Source organism: Eucyclogobius newberryi, unplaced genomic scaffold (assembly GCF_026437365.1).
Source record: "Eucyclogobius newberryi isolate DKJ021-1_F unplaced genomic scaffold, fEucNew1.0.hap1 SCAF_5, whole genome shotgun sequence".
Classification (NCBI taxonomy): domain Eukaryota; kingdom Metazoa; phylum Chordata; class Actinopteri; order Gobiiformes; family Gobiidae; genus Eucyclogobius; species Eucyclogobius newberryi.
In genome coordinates, this window is record NW_027316167.1 from 43,723,824 (window position 1) to 43,741,059 (window position 17,236).

At 46.8% G+C, this 17,236-nt stretch overlaps 1 protein-coding gene and 1 long non-coding RNA gene across 2 annotated transcripts in view; one reads left to right on the top strand and one right to left on the bottom strand.

Annotated features, from left to right (window-relative positions):
* LOC140381138 (hatching enzyme 1.2-like) overlaps positions 1 to 15,304 on the top strand; it is a 35,023-nt gene extending 19,719 nt beyond the window's left edge. Inside the window, exon 9 of the mRNA XM_072465161.1 lies at positions 15,292 to 15,304. Coding sequence (XP_072321262.1) covers positions 15,292 to 15,293 — 2 coding nt within the window. The 3' untranslated portion in view covers positions 15,294 to 15,304. The remainder of the gene's footprint in view (positions 1 to 15,291) is intronic.
* Positions 15,305 to 16,509: 1,205 nt separating this feature from the next.
* On the bottom strand, positions 16,510 to 16,958 carry LOC140381174 (uncharacterized). The gene is made up of 3 exons (XR_011931235.1): positions 16,892 to 16,958; positions 16,673 to 16,797; positions 16,510 to 16,591 (listed from the first exon to the last, which is right to left on the bottom strand). It is a non-coding gene; the product is annotated as an uncharacterized lncRNA (long non-coding RNA).
* Positions 16,959 to 17,236: the final 278 nt, after the last annotated feature.

A 17,236-nucleotide genomic window follows, 5' to 3' on the forward strand; every position in this document is an offset into this window, starting at 1 on the left:
ATCTTCTATGATCCTGACTGAAGAGTCGATGTGTGCTAAAAGTCCCCCAGGAAAGTACTACACATCCCACAATGCAACAGGGTTCATTGTAGTTCCTTAAGGCCCGTATGCTGTGCTTTTTTTCCATTACTGTTTTTGCCATTACTGTGTGAGGAGCAGAGCCTAGGGTCGCTGTCTTTTCATCCTGCCTTTTATCCTGACTTTATCCTGCCTTTTTATCCTACCTTATCCTGTGTGTATAGGTACCGTGTGCGTCCATATGATGTGAGTATTGTTTGTAACCATGTATGCATGTCGAAGTTCTGTAAGTTAGCGCGCAGATGCTTGTTTGCATGCCGATGTTTGCTGTTAAAGTGATAGCGCGCGGCTGGGCTCTACCTGTTACTACCCACTAATAGTGCTTTAGTTCTACAGGAACCATAATGTCCATAATTCAATCCCTTATTCTGTATATTTCATTGCAAATAGTCCCTTATGTATATTTTGTGCAGTTTACTTCGTACATTTATGACACGTTTCTTGGGAGAGTTAAGCTTTACTTGTAACTGTACTTGTAAACCATGGCTCCCTCTGGTGGTCGCCGAATGCAACTACATTAGGGCTCCCTCTGGTGGTTTCTTCTGACCGAGGAAGACTTAGTTGAAGATTGATCAGTAATCAGTGCATACCGGACGCACATAGTAACGCACAAGTGGTCCTTCGAACCGGATAATCCTTGGCTGAGTCAACGAGATGACAACTCCACAGAAACCAGATGAGGCGCCTCAGGAGAAGAGTCTAGAGCGTAGTCACCGTCAACGCAGGAGCAGGAAGCTTCCAGGACATCTGGCAGACTACAAACATGGCTTATCTGATCCAGAGGACTTATTTGACAGCATTTCAGAAGAATCAGACAAGGAGGAGATGTCTAGATGGGAGATAATGGAGAATGCTTGGGACAAACTGCTGACAACCATGAAAGAGATGCAAGTCACCATGACGGAAACCAGCAGTGCATTAACCAAGCGCGTGGAAAACCTAGAGCGTGACGTCAAGTAGCCCTTTTCCTCAGCGCAGTGATGTGCCTGTACCAGTCAGAGTTTCTTCTCTTCCGCTTACAGCTGAACCAGCATCAACCCCAAGGCAGGACACCGAAACGCATGTGAACCTGTTGCTTAGGCCAGTGCAACCTGCTGCAGTAAATACGAGCTTTATTGTCCAGCTTGCTCCGCACCCGAGAGTTATTCCGATAGTTTGGCCTGCTCCACTACCTGCTCCTCCACCTAGAGCCAATCATGCTATTCATCCAGAGCGACAACCTGCCGTTCGAGTCACCCAATCGATGCAGCTTGAAAGAATGGCGCCAAGTCGAGACCAACTCCTGTACAGCCCGAGTTTGCAACATCTGCCTCCTCCACACAACTCTAACCAGCTTTACTCTGCACAGCCTCATGCGTCTGCACCTGCCAGTAGGCACTACTCTACACCCTTGTATCAGCCGTCACGGGTGGCAGGAGTACAGCAGCCTATTGCCCTTAACCAACAATATGTTGCTCCGCCCACTGATGTAGCCAATGCCTATCATCCTCCTACTGCAGATGTAACCCTGCCGAACTTGATGGAAATGATCGTAGCTTCATCATATGGCATCCCTAAACCTAAGCTAGCGACGTTCAGGTCCGGCAGAGAGAGTGACTTTTCATTGCTGAAGAAGGGGCTAGACAGTTTACTTGCCCCACATACTCATCTTACAGAGGAGTATAAATTCCACATCCTGCTAGACCATTTAGAGCATCCGTGCGCTGCACAGGTGGCCCGGCGCTACATTCATGACCGCACTCCCTACACTAGTGCTATGAGGGCGCTGGAGCAGAGGTACGGACAACCTAGGCAGTTAGTCCAGAGTGAGTTGAGTGCCATACTTAATTGCCCTCCTATTAGACCCGGTGACACTCAGGCCTTCGAAGATTTCTCACTAGCAGTATCTAGCTTGGTCGGTCTCCTCAGCTTTATGGATGATGTTGCAGCCAGTGAGCTTCAGTGTGGTTCACATGTCGACAGACTACTCACCAAGCTCCATCCAAGCTACAGGGACAGTTTCATCGAGTACTGCATCACACGTGGTATCATTCGCACTGATAGCAGCCGCACATACAACATGTACGACATCTCGGAATGGCTGGAACGGAAATCACAAGTTTTGCAGCTGTCAAGACACACCTCTCAACCTCAGCCGGCAGACACGCCACGCCAAGAGAGAAGCAACCCAAGAGGCATTACAGGGCCCAAGTCACAGAGTAAGTCTATCTCCATTTATTATGGCTCAGATCCTGCTCAAACACAACCAAAGCCAGAGCCCAGGGCACAAGCTTCTCCTTCCGTCCTTTCTAAGCAGAGGCAGAAGTTTAAGCCATATTGCCCTTACTGTGAAGGCACAGAGCACTACCTTAACGGCTGTGAAGACTTCAAGAAACTAGACCTTAAAGCTGTAGCCTCTTGGATAAAAGAGAAATCCAGATGTTGGCGCTGTGGCCGTAAACACTCTCCTGATCAGTGTACCCTGAAGAAACCGTGCAGCAGTTGTGGAGATCAGCACTTGTCAGTGCTACATGACCTGGTTGAAGCTAAGAAACGTGACACTAACATCTTAACTGTGAGTACCAGCAGGATCTTCATGGGTCCTCTCGGACACTCAGGGCGTGTTATGCTCAAGTTCGTTCCCGTTCAGCTACACCATGGCAGCAAGTCCCTGGACACATTTGCTCTCCTGGACGACGGCTAAGAGAAAACCATCATACTTCCAGCGGCAGTCAAATCTCTAGGTTTGGAGCAGGCAGAGGAGACCCTTTCATTGAGGACTATCCGTCATGATGTGATCCAGGTACAGGGAGCCTATGTCTCATTTCAGCACTCACCGAAGTCCAAGCCGAAAACACGCTACAAGATAACGCAGGCCTTCACCGCTAAACAATTCATCCATCCATCCATCCATCCATCTTCTGCCGCTTTATCCGGGGCCGGGTCGCGGGGGCAGCAGTCTGAGCAGGGACTCCCAGACTTCCTTCTCCCCAGACACTTCCTCTAACTCCTCCGGGGGGATCCCGAGGCGTTCCCAGGCCAGCCGAGAGACATAGTCTCTCCAGCGTGTCCTGGGTCTTCCCCGGGGCCTCTTCCCGGTGGGACATGCCTGAAACACTTCCCGAGGGAGGCGCCCAGGAGGCATCCGGAACAGATGCCCGAGCCACCTCAGCTGGCTCCTCTCGACGTGGAGGAGCAGCGGCTCTACTCCGAGCTCCCCCCGTGTGGCCGAGCTCCTCACCTTATCTCTAAGGGAGCGCCCAGCCACCCGGCGGAGGAAACTCATTTCGACCGCTTGTATCCGCGATCTTGTTCTTTCGGTCACTACCCAAAGCTCATGACCATAGGTGAGGGTAGGAACGTAGACCGACCGGTAAATAGAGAGCTTTGCCTTTCGGCTCAGCTCCCTCTTTACCACAACGGTCCGATGCAGCGACTGCATCACTGCAGCCGCTGCACCGATCCGCCTGTCGATCTCACGCACCATCCTTCCCTCACTCGTGAACAAGACCCCGAGATACTTGAACTCCTCCACTTGGGGCAAGGACACCCCACCCACCTGGAGAGGGCAAGCCACCTTTTTCCGGTCGAGAACCATGGCCTCGGATTTGGAGGTGCTGATTCTCATCCCAGCCGCTTCACACTCGGCTGCAAACCGTCCCAGTGCATGTTGCAGGTCCGGGTTTGATGGAGCCATCAGGACAACATCGTCTGCAAACAGCAGAGATGAGATCCTGTGGTCCCCAAACCGGACCCCCTCCGACCCCTGACTGCGCCTAGAAATTCTGTCCATAAAAATTATGAACAGAACCGGTGACACAGGGCAGCCCTGGCGGAGTCCAACATGCACTGGGAACAGGTCTGACTTACTGCCGGCAATGCGAACACAGCTCCTGCTCCGGTCATACAGGGACCGGACAGCCCTGAGCAAAGGGCCCCGGACCCCGTACTCCCGGAGCACCCCCCAAAGGACACCCCGAGGGACACGGTCAAAAGCCTTCTCCAGATCCACAAAGCACATGTGGACTGGTTGGGCAAACTCCCATGAACCCTCGAGCACCCGATGGAGGGTATAGAGCTGGTTCAGTGTTCCACGACCGGGACGAAAACCACTCTGCTCCTCCTGAATCCGAGGTTCGACTATCGGTCGGATTCTCCTCTCCAGTCTAGCTCAAGTCATGCCAAGTAGAGCTCTTAAAGGAGAAGTACCACCACCTGCAGCGTGTACAGCTTGAGGGTTTCACACAGGTGCAGCCTTTGGTGTTAATTGGCTCTGACAATGCTCACCTCATCACTCCTGTCCGTCCAGTCCTGCGTAGGCCAGCCCATGGGCCCGTGGCCATCTGCACCAAGCTCGGGTGGACCATCCAGGGTCCAAGCAGCAGTCTGCCTACACAGCAGGGGGAGGTGCACTGCCTTAACATATCGTGCCTTTCTCCTGCAGAAGCCCTACAGCAGAATGTACAGCGTCTGTGGCAACTAGACGCACCCCTCTACAGACCAGAGAAGGAGGTTACACGCTCTAAAGAGGATGTAGAAGCCATAGATATGTTAGAGGCCAAGACCATCAGAGTTCCTGAAGAAGGGATAGAGAAATATGCCACTCCCCTGCTTAGGAGGAAAAATTTCCCACAGTTCAAAGTCTCTCCGGAAGTAGTCAAAGGCCTCCTGAGATCCACAGAACGTAAGCTAGCTAGGAATCCTGATCTAGCGCTCACTTACAACAAGGAGATCAAAAGGTTAGTAGACACAGGCTATGTTGTTAAGCTGACTCCAGACGAGATAGATAACTCTACTGAATCTTGACATGTACCACATCACATAGTACATCACAACAACAAGTCTAGGGTTGTCTTTAACTGTTCTTTTGAGTTCCAGGGGACTGTCCTCAACCACTACCTCCTGCCAGGACCTCCACTGGGCCCCACGCTGCTTGGCGTGCTCCTCCGCTTCCGGTGTTTCCTGTGGCTGTTAGCGGAGACATAAAAGCCATGTTTCACCAGGTCGGGCTGCTGCCAGAGGACCGCCCCCTCCTACGATTCCTGTGGCGAGATGGTGAAACAGAGCGGCCCCCAGACGTTTATGAGTGGAGTCCTGCCATTCGGGACTACGTGTAGCCCCTGCTGTGCTATCTTTGCACTAGAGCGCCAATTGAAGGCGCACAAGGTCACCCACCAGAACATCTATAACGAAGTGCACATCTCCACTTCATTTGTCATGGCCCACAGATCATCCTCTGACTATGCTCTTTATCAAACAATATGATGCTCAATTCCTTCACTTTAATTCGAAACCTCTCGGGTACGCCTCCTCCGATGTAGCAAACGCGGACCCTATCACACCTAATCTCTTGTTAATGGGGCAGCGTGACTCAGCACTACCTCAGGCTGTGTACGGACCTCATGATGCTCTGTCCAACAAGAGATGGAAACACAGCCAGGTGATAAGTGACCACTTCTGGAAGGGCTTTGTCCAGAACTATCTCCCCGGCCTTCAGCTGAGACAGAAATGGCGTAAATCTACTGACAATGTTGCTGTAGGACAGGTGGTTATGATAGTGGATGCAAATCTCCCCAGAGGACTGTGGCCAGTTGGCACCATCACCAAAGTTTTCCCTGGATCAGATGGCGTTGTTAGAGCCGCAGAGGTTCAGGTTAATGACAGTACCTACGTTCGCCCTGTAACCAAACTGGTAGAGCTTCCTGCAGTGCCTGAAGACGCTGTTAGCTAGCGGACTTTAGTATGTGTGTATTTGCCCTGCAAATACAGGGGCGGCTGTTAAAAGTCCCCCGGGAAAGTACAACACATCCCACAATGCAACAGGGTTCATTGTAGTTCCTTAAGGCCCGTATGCTGTGTTTTTTTTCCTTTACTGTTTTTGCCATTACTGTGTGAGGAGCAGAGCCTAGGGTCGCTGTCTATTCATCCTGCCTTTTTATCCTACCTTATCCTGTGTGTATAGGTACCGTGTGCGTCCATATGATGTGAGCTAGGGGGGGCGCGTCTGACCCTGGGACCATGCTTTTTTACCGTACTGAAATGAAGTGTAATTGCACATCCACTACAGTAAGTGACAGTGGCGCCCGCCTTGTCCATGCGAGCGCCACTGAATCAATGCGTGCAGGTATCAATACTGTTCTACTGTATTGTTTTGGGGCGCAGACGGCACAGAACGGCAAATGTAAAATCAACCCCTCAAGAGACTGTGGTGTAAAAATGTAATGTCTTTGCCTGATGCCATAGAACTTAGGTCAGCATATGTTTAACATCTGGGTCACACTTATTATGACTCTGTATGCAGACGTCCCTGGGTAAACAGACTGACAGCTGTGGATCCAAGGATGTCTCGCATGCGGTAGAACATTGAGCGTGTGTCTCTGCAATATGTTTAGACTGGTTTTGTGCATACGTGGCACCTGTTGTGCCTTAATAAGCTGAACTCAATGTTTGCTCTGGTCAGATCAGGGAGGGACAGAACGGCAGATGTCAGGGAGAGCTTTTTTGGCTGTGCACGGCTAAAATAAAGAACCACTTTTGAACAAGACAACTTGGTTATATTTTGCCTCATTTTCTCTGTCATTTGTTATAGAATAGTTTGGTGTCAGAAGTGGGATCCTTCGTCCGATGACTCGTCTTCGCGGGCCGTGACCGGTGTTTGGCCACCTGAAACCATAACAAGATTTCAGCCTCATTCCTCATCATTTGGGAGAGAGGACCATCTCATTGGCCTGAGAAGACAGCGTCGGCGCTAGGATCCGAGCAAAGAGAAAAGTTGTGGTGAGTTGTCTTGTTTCAAATGTGTAGACTAGGGTTTTTTTTATGTATGTTAACTGTTAATCGACAGACAGACTATTCTGACTAGTCCGGTACCCATTTTTATTGACATTTTAAACACTAAAGGACGTGTCTGGGACTATTTTTGCGGTAGTACCCTGCACTTTAAATTTTAGTCTAAAAATAGCACCTTTAAATTTATTCAAATTGAAGGGTCTTTCTTTAGAGACATTCTTTACAATTCTAAAACTACTATTTAGACACAATTGCATTTGAACGTTTAACTAATTTTGCTGGACACAATAGCCCATTGTGCTGGTGTCCAAACGCAGCCGCATGGCAGGTGCCTGGGGACAGGGTCAGAACACACGCTGGTTAGGTTGTCAGTCGGCATTAAGCCTTCTGTAAAGTCCAGGAAGTCCTGGCGCACCTGGACCCACTGACCAATAGCCTGGTTTTAACACTAAAGCTTTGGTCGAGTTTTGTCTGAGACAATTAGTTTAGTGAAAGCTAAATCTAGGGAGGGTGTGACGAGACGAGGTCCGTCGGTAAAGATACAAAGCGCCACACATCAGGTGGAGGCGTCGACGAGAGAGTCGTCGAAAAAGAAACATACGCTCTGCACAGACGTGTGCAGTTTGCAGAGAGCTCTGATATGGGAACCAATCAATCTAAAAGTGAAGTGTCCATCCCGGAGACACCTGTCATGCTGCAATGTCAAATAAATATGGGAAGGAGTGTCTGGAATGCCTGCCAACGTGGGCGAATAAGTTTGGATTTCCAACTGGAGGTTCACTGAGCACTAATCAAATTGCAAATCTGAAAGCAAAATTAGAAAAAACAAAAAAAGAGACATTAGAGGGAAATAAAACGGTGTCCACAGAGGACGTGGGAGACATGGAGAAGCACGAGAAATGGATCAAACTGTGGGAAACTGAGGCCGTAACTCGGGAAAGGAAGAAATTATGCAAACAGATGACCGGTGTGAGTGTGAAAGAGAGTGAGAGTGAGAGAGAGAGCACTGCACACCCTGCACAGAGCACACAGGCTGGTGCAGGCACAAGAACACATGTGCCCCTGCATACACACGGACACCCGCACCACAACACACATGGACACTCTCACCTGAACATATTACTGTGTCAGTTCCTTCTATTTACCCAGATCTCACCTGCCTTTCTGCGGCGCGGCTGGACCCGGATTTGGACGCCTGTCCAGTCAGAACCACCATGCCCACACTCGAGGAGGAGGACATGCTGGAGGTCGTCACCCACCCCACACCAGAGAGGGCACCACCCGTACTTCAACCAGCGACACGGGCCCTGCGAAGCAACGCACCGCCAGGACCGCTTCTAACGTGTCCGATGATTGAAGTGGCCGGACCCGATGGGCAATTTTATGTGTACCGGCCCTGGTCAAAGGAGGAGGTCATGGCTGTGGCGAAATCGCTGCCCAATCCAGTCACAGATGGAAAAACCTTTGCCAAAGATTTCACCGAGTTTTGCGCCGAGTACCGTCCCTCCGGACTGGAAAGTCGTAAAATTCTGGGTTTTGCTATGACATTGAGTGACTTTGCGAATTAAAAGACAAGTATCCCGCAGAATCACCTGCATGCCGACAAACCCATATATGAGGGCAATGTGGAATACACTGCTGCCATAACAACCCTGACCACTGCCATCGCCCGTGAGTTCCCGCTGGTGTATGACTTAACAGCAATTGACAGATGCGTACAAATGCCAGACGAGTCCCCGGATGAACACATACACAGGCTCACCCAGGTGTTTGACCAACAAAGTGGCATGAAGGACTTGAAAGACCAAGCAGGCGGTCCATATGAGGTATTGCTCTGTCAGGCAATAATCGGAGGACTGCACAAGAACATTGTCAAAGCAATCAAGGGCTCATACGTGGGCGGCATCAAACGGCCCAAACTCGACGTACTGTCTGACCATGCGCGTCATGCATGGGAGATGATACAAGAAGAGAAGGTGAAAGATAAAAAGACAAAAGAAAAAGAAAAACATGATGCAACTCTAACGCTCTTCTCCAACACGGTTGCCGCTCCAAGACAACAACAGCAGCAAAACTATGTCCACAGACGTGGCCGTGGAAGACGGGATGGACAGAGAGGTGCGTGCTACGTGTGTGGTCAATTTTGACATTTCTATCGAGACTGCCCACATCAGAACCTGCGACCACACATTCCTGGACCACAGCATGGGTCATATCCAGGACAGCCACAGCAACAGGCCTGGTCAGGGCCACAGCAACAGTCTTATCAAGGACAGCAGCAGCCATATCCAGCGCCACCACAGCACCTAAACCAACATCGGCCTGGAGGGAATTATGGGTCGGACTGACTGGACGGGGCTGAAGGGGGGTCTCAGCGCGTGGCAGAAACCGCAGCCGGGACAACACACCCAGAGCACTTGTCTCTGCAGGAGGGTAACGAGCACGATACACTTCTCACACACGCTATCTCCCATCTTGAGGCTCGAGCTGCTAAACCTAATGAAATTCATCTCACAACATCTCAATCAAGTTCTAAATTTCCAGAGTTCTCTTTAATTGTTAATGGTGAAAAAAATCAATTTTCTTGTGGACTCAGGAGCTACACGTTCTGTAGTAAAAAAATTTGCACTAAAAAAAAGCCCAAGTTAAGTGGTCGCTACACATATTCATTAGCGGCGTCTGGTGAGACATTAAAGGAACACTACACCTCTCCTTTAACGTGCTCTGATACCTCTCCTTTAACATGCTCTGATAGCAGTGGTCAAAAATTCAAACATGAATTTCTATATTCTCACTCGTGTCCTGTCAATCTTCTTGGACGAGCTCTCATGTGTCATTTGGGTCTTTGTCTCATCTCCACTTCAGATGGATTAAAGGTGACGACTATCAAATAATTAAATTATGATTCAAATTTCCTTATGGAGCTCACAGCTCCCAAATCTAATTTTCACTGGAAATTGACCCCTAATTCCTCAATTGAACTGATTTCTTTAGCTCAGAACAAAGTGAAGCTGATGACACTGACTTTAGAGACGTAGGAGAGCTGCAACACATTCATGTTTGTCACAGACATAGAACTGAATGATGCTGTGGTGTGAATGTGGGGAAGATGTACTAATGACTGACTTCTTTTACTGGGATGATCATTTCTCTGGCGTCTCTGTGCCACTCCCAGACTATCTCGAAAATTTAAATTTGTCTGATACAAATATGTATCTAGCATTATCAAAACCTATTATTGCTAACTGGGGGGAAACTCAAGATTTTGTTAAAGATTTCTGTGGAGGACTGGGTTGAAATGCCTGATTCTGATGCGTTGTTTTAACATTCCACAAAGTCTTGGAGAAAGCGTTTGTCTCTAGCTTTGCAGACTGTTTGTTGTGTTTCCAAAGACATAGATAAGAGCAACGCTGCTGAAGGAGGGTTTTTTTTCAAACATTTACATGCAGAAGGCCACAAAGCGAGCCTTTCTAAATTACAATTTGTTAAAGAGGAAGTCACCTTCCTGGGTCATGTGATATCTAAACATGGCAAAAGCATTTCCACAAAGCGTGTTGCAACAATACAAAATATTCCAAAACCAATAACTAAGAAACAATTGATGTCATTCCTGGGAATGTGTTCATATTGTCGACAATTCATCCCAAATTATTCTGTAATAGAGTCTCCTTTAAGTGCACTCATTCATAGTAAAGGCCTTCGGACTAATGACAAAATGACCTGGACAGAGGAAGCAGACAAAGCTTTCTGTGAGTTGAAAATGGCCTTACAGAAGCCTCCAACTCTTACCCGACCCAACTAGACCTTTCACACAGACTGTCCACGAACGCAACGGCTGCATGACGTCTGTCCTTTTGACCACGGGGCCCCTACCACCTGTCGCTTATTTCTCTGCTAAACTGGACCCAGTTGCAGAAAATTTCTCATCTTTCTATCTCATTGTTATGTTTCCACTGACCGGACCTGAGGGAGGAGCCACACACTGAGGGAGGAGCCACACACTGAGGGAGGAGCCACACACTGAGGGAGGAGCCACACACTGAGGGAGGAGCCACACACTGAGGGAGGAGCCACACACTGAGGGAGGAGCCGCTCACTAACCCTGATTTGATTCTTTTTCTAGATGGTTCTGCATCTTGGGACGCCGACACAGGACGGAAACCGAGTAGGGTTTGCAGTGTGCACTAACTGAGAGGTGCTGGGCTCAGGTCCCCTGCCCAGACACATCTGTAACCATAGTAACCATAGGACTGTGACCATTTTTACTGTATGTTTTGTGTCTCATGTAGCATCCATCCCACATTCTCTCAATGCCATGCAGAGCTTTGCCACAACAGAGGAAATCTCTGTGTGGAAGAAGGCTGGGGCGTGGAAAAGGGCTGAAGTTTGGTTGGTCTGCTTATCTAAATATGTTTTCAGGCAGATGGTGCTGATTTCACATGGCCGTGACCTGCATCGAAAGGGGGGAATGATAAATTGGTTCACAAAGATTTTAACATTTATGCCCAAAAGATTTGTCGATGCTTAGTCCCGGCATGTGGAGGCGTTTCCATGCAAACACGCCTCCAGCAACGCAGTGGTCAAAGCTCTGATCACAGAGTACCACGCCGGGGCATGGCGTCCTGTAAAGAATTGTATGCACTATAACACTGGCTACTATTGAATTACAGCGAGAAGAGCTGCATGCACTTCGCGCTGTGGCACTCCAGAATCGCATCGTCCTCGATCTGATAACAGCCTCAAAGGGCGGAGTCTGCATCTTACTACGCCAAGCTTGTTGTACATACATTCCCTCTAACGATGAGGATGGAGGAGCAATCCAACAGGGACTCGCAAATTTGACTAAGCTCCGTGATCTCATGGAGTCAGAGACTCTGTCCCACACTCACTCTTCGTTGGTGTTCGACTGGTCTCTGTCCTCCTGGTCTCTGTCCTCCTGGTCTCTGTCCTCCTGGTCTCTGTCCTCCTGGTCTCTGTCCTCCTGGTCTCTGTCCTCCTGGCATAACAGACTTATCAATTTTGCTATAATTATGGTAGTGATCTTAATCCTATTCTCCTGTGTGATCCCATGCTTACACAGGGTGTGATCCCATGCTTACACAGGATGTGATCCCATGCTTACACAGGATGTGATCCCATGCTTACACAGGATGTGATCCCATGCTTACACAGGGTGTGATCCCATGCTTACACAGGATGTGATCCCATGCTTACACAGGATGATTAGTAAGACGGTCTCTGCCCAATTTGTGTCCATTCAAATGACAGGACCTGACACAATCACTCCACCTGGTGATTCTGATCATGTGAGTGACTCAGATGATGACTCCATCTGCAGAGGAGTCTTGTAGATTAGTTTCAGATATAACAAAAAAAAAAATTAGATTAGAACCACTTGGTTTTATTTTTTTTTATCTATTCTTAATCATATACTTAACCTAATCACCGGAGATGAACTAATCATTGTTTGCGTTTTAAATACATGTGCTCATTTTGTGGTAATGTGAGGATTGAGACACTGGTTTAAAGTCCCAGGACAAAAGGTTTATACTCTGAACATGTGTTAAGTGTTTCTCCTTTGACAGTTTTGCTTCTGCTGAATTTTGATGACGTGCTTAACATTCTTTTGATTTTCAGGTTGTTGATTTACTTATATTGATTGATACATTGTTGACATTTTTTTGCTAATGATTAATAATAAACCAGGGGTTTGATTCTAATCATAAGGGGGGAATTGTGGTGTAAAAATGTAATGTCTTTGCCTGATGCCATAGAACTTAGGTCAGCATATGTTTAACATCTGGGTCACACTTATTATGACTCTGTATGCAGACGTCCCTGGGTAAACAGACTGACAGCTGCAGATCCAAGGATGTCTCACATGAGGTAGAACATTGAGCGTGTGTCTCTGCAATATGTTTAGACTGGTTTTGTGCATACGTGGCACCTGTTGTGCCTTAATAAGCTGAACTCAATGTTTGATCTGGTCAGATCAGGAGGGACAGAACGGCAGATGTCAGGGAGAGCTTTTTTGGCTGTGCACGGCTAAAATAAAGAACCACTTTTGAACAAGACAACTTGGTTATATTTTGCCTCATTTTCTCTGTCATTTGTTATAGAATAGTTTCCGCAACAAGACCTCATGAAATAATATTGAACCGGGATGAAAAGAGGCGGATACAGAGATAATGAGACAAACGACAGGCTCCAGAAAGCTAAGACGAGGAAATGTACGTACAGAAATGAAACGTATGTAGCGCTTGGTTTCATTGTGATAACGATGAGAAACGAGGAAAGACCAGTGTGTTTCCTGTGTCTAAAAATATTGGCAGCGGAAAGCATGAAGACAAATGAATTAAGGCATCACTTAAAGACATTGCACCCCAATCGTGATGATAAACATGCCGAATATTTCCAGCAATCATCCAACTTTGTGAACGCTACAGCAGTAAACCAGCGAGCACAGTTAGCCATTGAAGCATTCATTGGCTCGAGCCATTCCATGGAATGGAATGCGACGAGTCTTTGTTATTGCCTGGTTTCTTCTTCTTATTATTGTCTAACCCTATGTCATTTTGTCACAACTCGGGCATTTTTGACCCTGAACATTGATGAAAGTCACACATGGGGTCACCGGTCACACACGGGGTCATAGGTCACACATGGGGTCATAGGTCACACATGGGACATAGACGCGATCGGCTCGGCCCGAACTCCAATAAAATGGAGCTTGTAGAACGCCCGTTGCAACAGCGACGACTGGTTCAAAAAAGAAAAAAACATGAAACGCTTAATCTTTGGCCTAGGCACATGAGACTTGGGACAGTGATAGAGCGACCTTTGACCTCTGACCTTTGACGAGTAAAACGCACCTGGCAGCATCGCTCTATGATAAACAGGAAGTCGGCCATGTCGAATCAAAGTGGCACCGCCACGTTTGACTTTTTTTTTTCAAAATCGTACTTGTCCCAGGTTTGTCCTTGTCCTCGAGCTCAAAACAACACCTTTTTGCATCTAAAGACATTGAAATGTAATAAATATTCAAAGAAAAATGTATATTCTTTACGCGTAACACGCCCTCAAAAAAGGCTTAATTTCCTGTTTTTTCAAGGACAAGTCAAGCCTAATGGAATTGATCTACGGAGCTCATATTTCACTCACTAATGTGTTTTTATGTCTGATTGGAAACAATTAATACCATGTAACAAATTTACTCTCTAGCGCCACCTACACATTGTGTGAAAAACACAACATTGTCTGATTTGTTTGAAACTCATGGTTTATATTCTCCTCCAGACGCCATGAAAAAAGTGCATTACAGATATTGTGTATTTTCACAATTGGCCAGCAGAGGCGCAATGAATGCCTTCACTTCATTTTCCTCTTTTATTTTGATGGGACATTTCCTCTGGTCTTAGCATTAGCATTAGCATCATTATTAGCGGCGGGACTCTGTTGCTAGGTGACGGGGGCACAGGGAGGAGGGGGTTTAAAGAATAAAGTCTAAAGAATAAAGTCTAAAGAATAAAGTCTAAGAAAATGCAGTGTTGGGACAATCGAGGAGGGTCTAAGGACAGGGGATCCTGGGACATTTCCAAGTCCCTAGGAACATTATATAATTTGTTTTTCACTGTCCACACCGGACCACACCGTTTTCACGCCCCTTCCTGCAGCTACTTAAGTATCCAAACCATACACACCAGTAGTCATGATATCCGTGCCCCTCCCTCCCACCCACCCTCTTTTAATCATTGTAATTATTCTAATTTATGTCCTAGATGGGGGTATCGAGGCCTGGGAGCCTGCAGCCCTCATCGCCAGAAGCCCCAAAACTGCATCCATTTCTGTACATTCATGTTGTTCATGTTTCTTGTACGCCAATAAACACTTTGCATCGTAGCCGGGGTTGTGATCCTTGCTAGTGAAAACGCAATGAAAAGACCAAATATCTAGTTTGTACCTGACAAACAGCAGGGGTTATGAGTATCGCTATCAAAGTATCAATACTGATGCAGCAAAATGTGGGTATCAACAGTGCAAATATCGATTGTAATTATCATAAGTACATTTAAGGTTAGACGTTTATATTTCTTCATTGTTTTGTGTCAAACACCTTCACCACCTTCACTGACTTGTCGCACTGCTACGCACTGCTGCCAATATTTACCTTTAAAATCTTCTTTTTAAACTCAAACTGAGGAGCCAGACACTGTAGGAACCAGAAAAAGGCAAGGAAGCTGATGCTTCGGGAACTAACAATTAAAATTGAAGGACTATAACCTTGGGGGAAAACTGACGTCGCCATAAGCTAACGATGCTAAAGTTAGCACAGCACCAGAGGGGGAAACGCCCCTCACTATAGAAATAGCAAATTGCCTGGGCCAACAAAGACAAGAAGATGATAAACTATGAGGCCTGATCATGAAGTTTCTGAATCAGAGTGAGAAGGAGAACATCATGAAGGCTGCAAATGTTAACGGAGACCTCCAGTCGAGAGGCAAGAAAGTTTTTATTGCATAAGACCTTCCGTACAAGATTCATCATCAACCAGCAAAGTTTCACTCTATCTGTGAGGAATTCAGGAAGAGAAATCTGAGGCATGGCTTCTCACATCCAGCAACTCATCTGGTGGTAAAAGGTAAAAACACCACCAGCAGAAGCAAAAGTTTGGGGAGGTAGAGTATCCAGTTCTTTGAGAGGGTTCGTACCAGGAGCACAATGGGAGATGATCGGGGGGCCATTCGGAATGGACTTGCCATGGACTTTTTTGTGGGTTTGGTGGATGTTTCTGGCATGAACATTTTTGACACAATCGACTCAATGTCATTGGAGAAGTAAGAAGTAGCATCTTTTAACTTTAGCAACATATTGAACTCGATCAAAAATCTTATCAAAAACAAACAAGAGGGGAGTTGCAATATTGATTTTGAACTGAAAAGCTATTGAACAACATTTTCAATGTAAAGACAAAGATGGCAGCTTTGCACTGGTTAAAGGAAGTATTAATGGAAAGGTTTTTTACTTTATTGAATGTGTATGCTCCATCAGGAGGCAATATCACCTCCCATAATGATGTTATAGACCTGATTGCAAACCACTCTGAGGGAAGCCTAATCTGTGTCAATTGGCAAATGATTTATCAAATTCAGGAGGCACAGGAGGAACAATAGATAACAAATTATGTAAATTAAGGAAGAATATAGGTCTGATTGACATCTGGAGGGAGATGAACCCTAATGCACGCCAACATTCCCATTTTTCTAACCCAAAAACAATCGACTCCAGAATATATTATTTATTTATTTTTTCAGTAAAGACAGATCTTAAATCTCTGAAGCACATATAGGAATAATAGACCTACATGACCATGACTCTGAGATGCTGCTAAAGCAGTTTTTAGTGGAAAAATTGCCATTGTTTTCAGCAAAAACGCAACAGAAGGAGAAAAAGCTAAATGATCTGCAAGAAAAACTAAAAAAGCTGGGGATAAATCATGCTAAGAAGGGGAGTCCTCAAATGCTACTGGAAATTAAAAGGTAAGAGGAGAAATTAATTATCTGGACCCAGAGGAAATAGTTAAGGAAAGGCTTCTATTATGTTCTTTGTTCTATGTCTATTCTTTCTTTTTTCAGGAAAAAAAACAGTAATTGACTATTACAGGGGAGTTTTTCATTTTTTATTTCATCACATCTCCAGTGACACAATGAGCAGTGATCTTCTGCTTAGACCAGGCCTGGATGTGCTCCTTCTGCAACATAAAAAAACTCAATGAGTTGAAGTAGCTCTAAGGTATTAATCCTGGTTATATAGATAGGTTAACACTCACAACACTTGTACAGCGTGTTCAGCCTCTTCTTGTCGTTGGCGCTCATCTCCCGAGCGTTCCCCAGGTTCACGTTGGCATTGGGGATGGGGATCATGGTGGGCTGGCCGTTCTTGGAGAAAGCAGTCCTGGATGAGAGGAGATCAGGAGAATCAATCTCACACTGAACTTGGAGGAGATACTTGGAGAATACTGTAAGTGTGTGGCTGCTGCTCCTCTCACCTGAAGTACTGCATGACGGAGCCGTAGTCGTAGGGAGTGCCCTGGTTCAGAGTGGCGATTTTATGTTTTGAGCACGTCTTGCCCTCCTCCTGGTTCAGTGTGGTCGGTCTACTGGGTTAGACCTGGTTTAGTCTGGGCTTTGTCTTGGTTTAAAGTCGAGTCTGTTATGGAAAAGTTTGGCTAAGCTGCAAGTATGTGGGTTGTTCACCCCAGGACCAAGCAGTTAGAGGCCGAGTGGTGGCAGTGTCTGAGGCTGCAAGACTGAGAGCCTCTGACTCAGCCCTCACTGGCCACTATTCTGCGATGGACGGATGGAGAGAAGATCTTTGGTACTTCTTTCTGCGC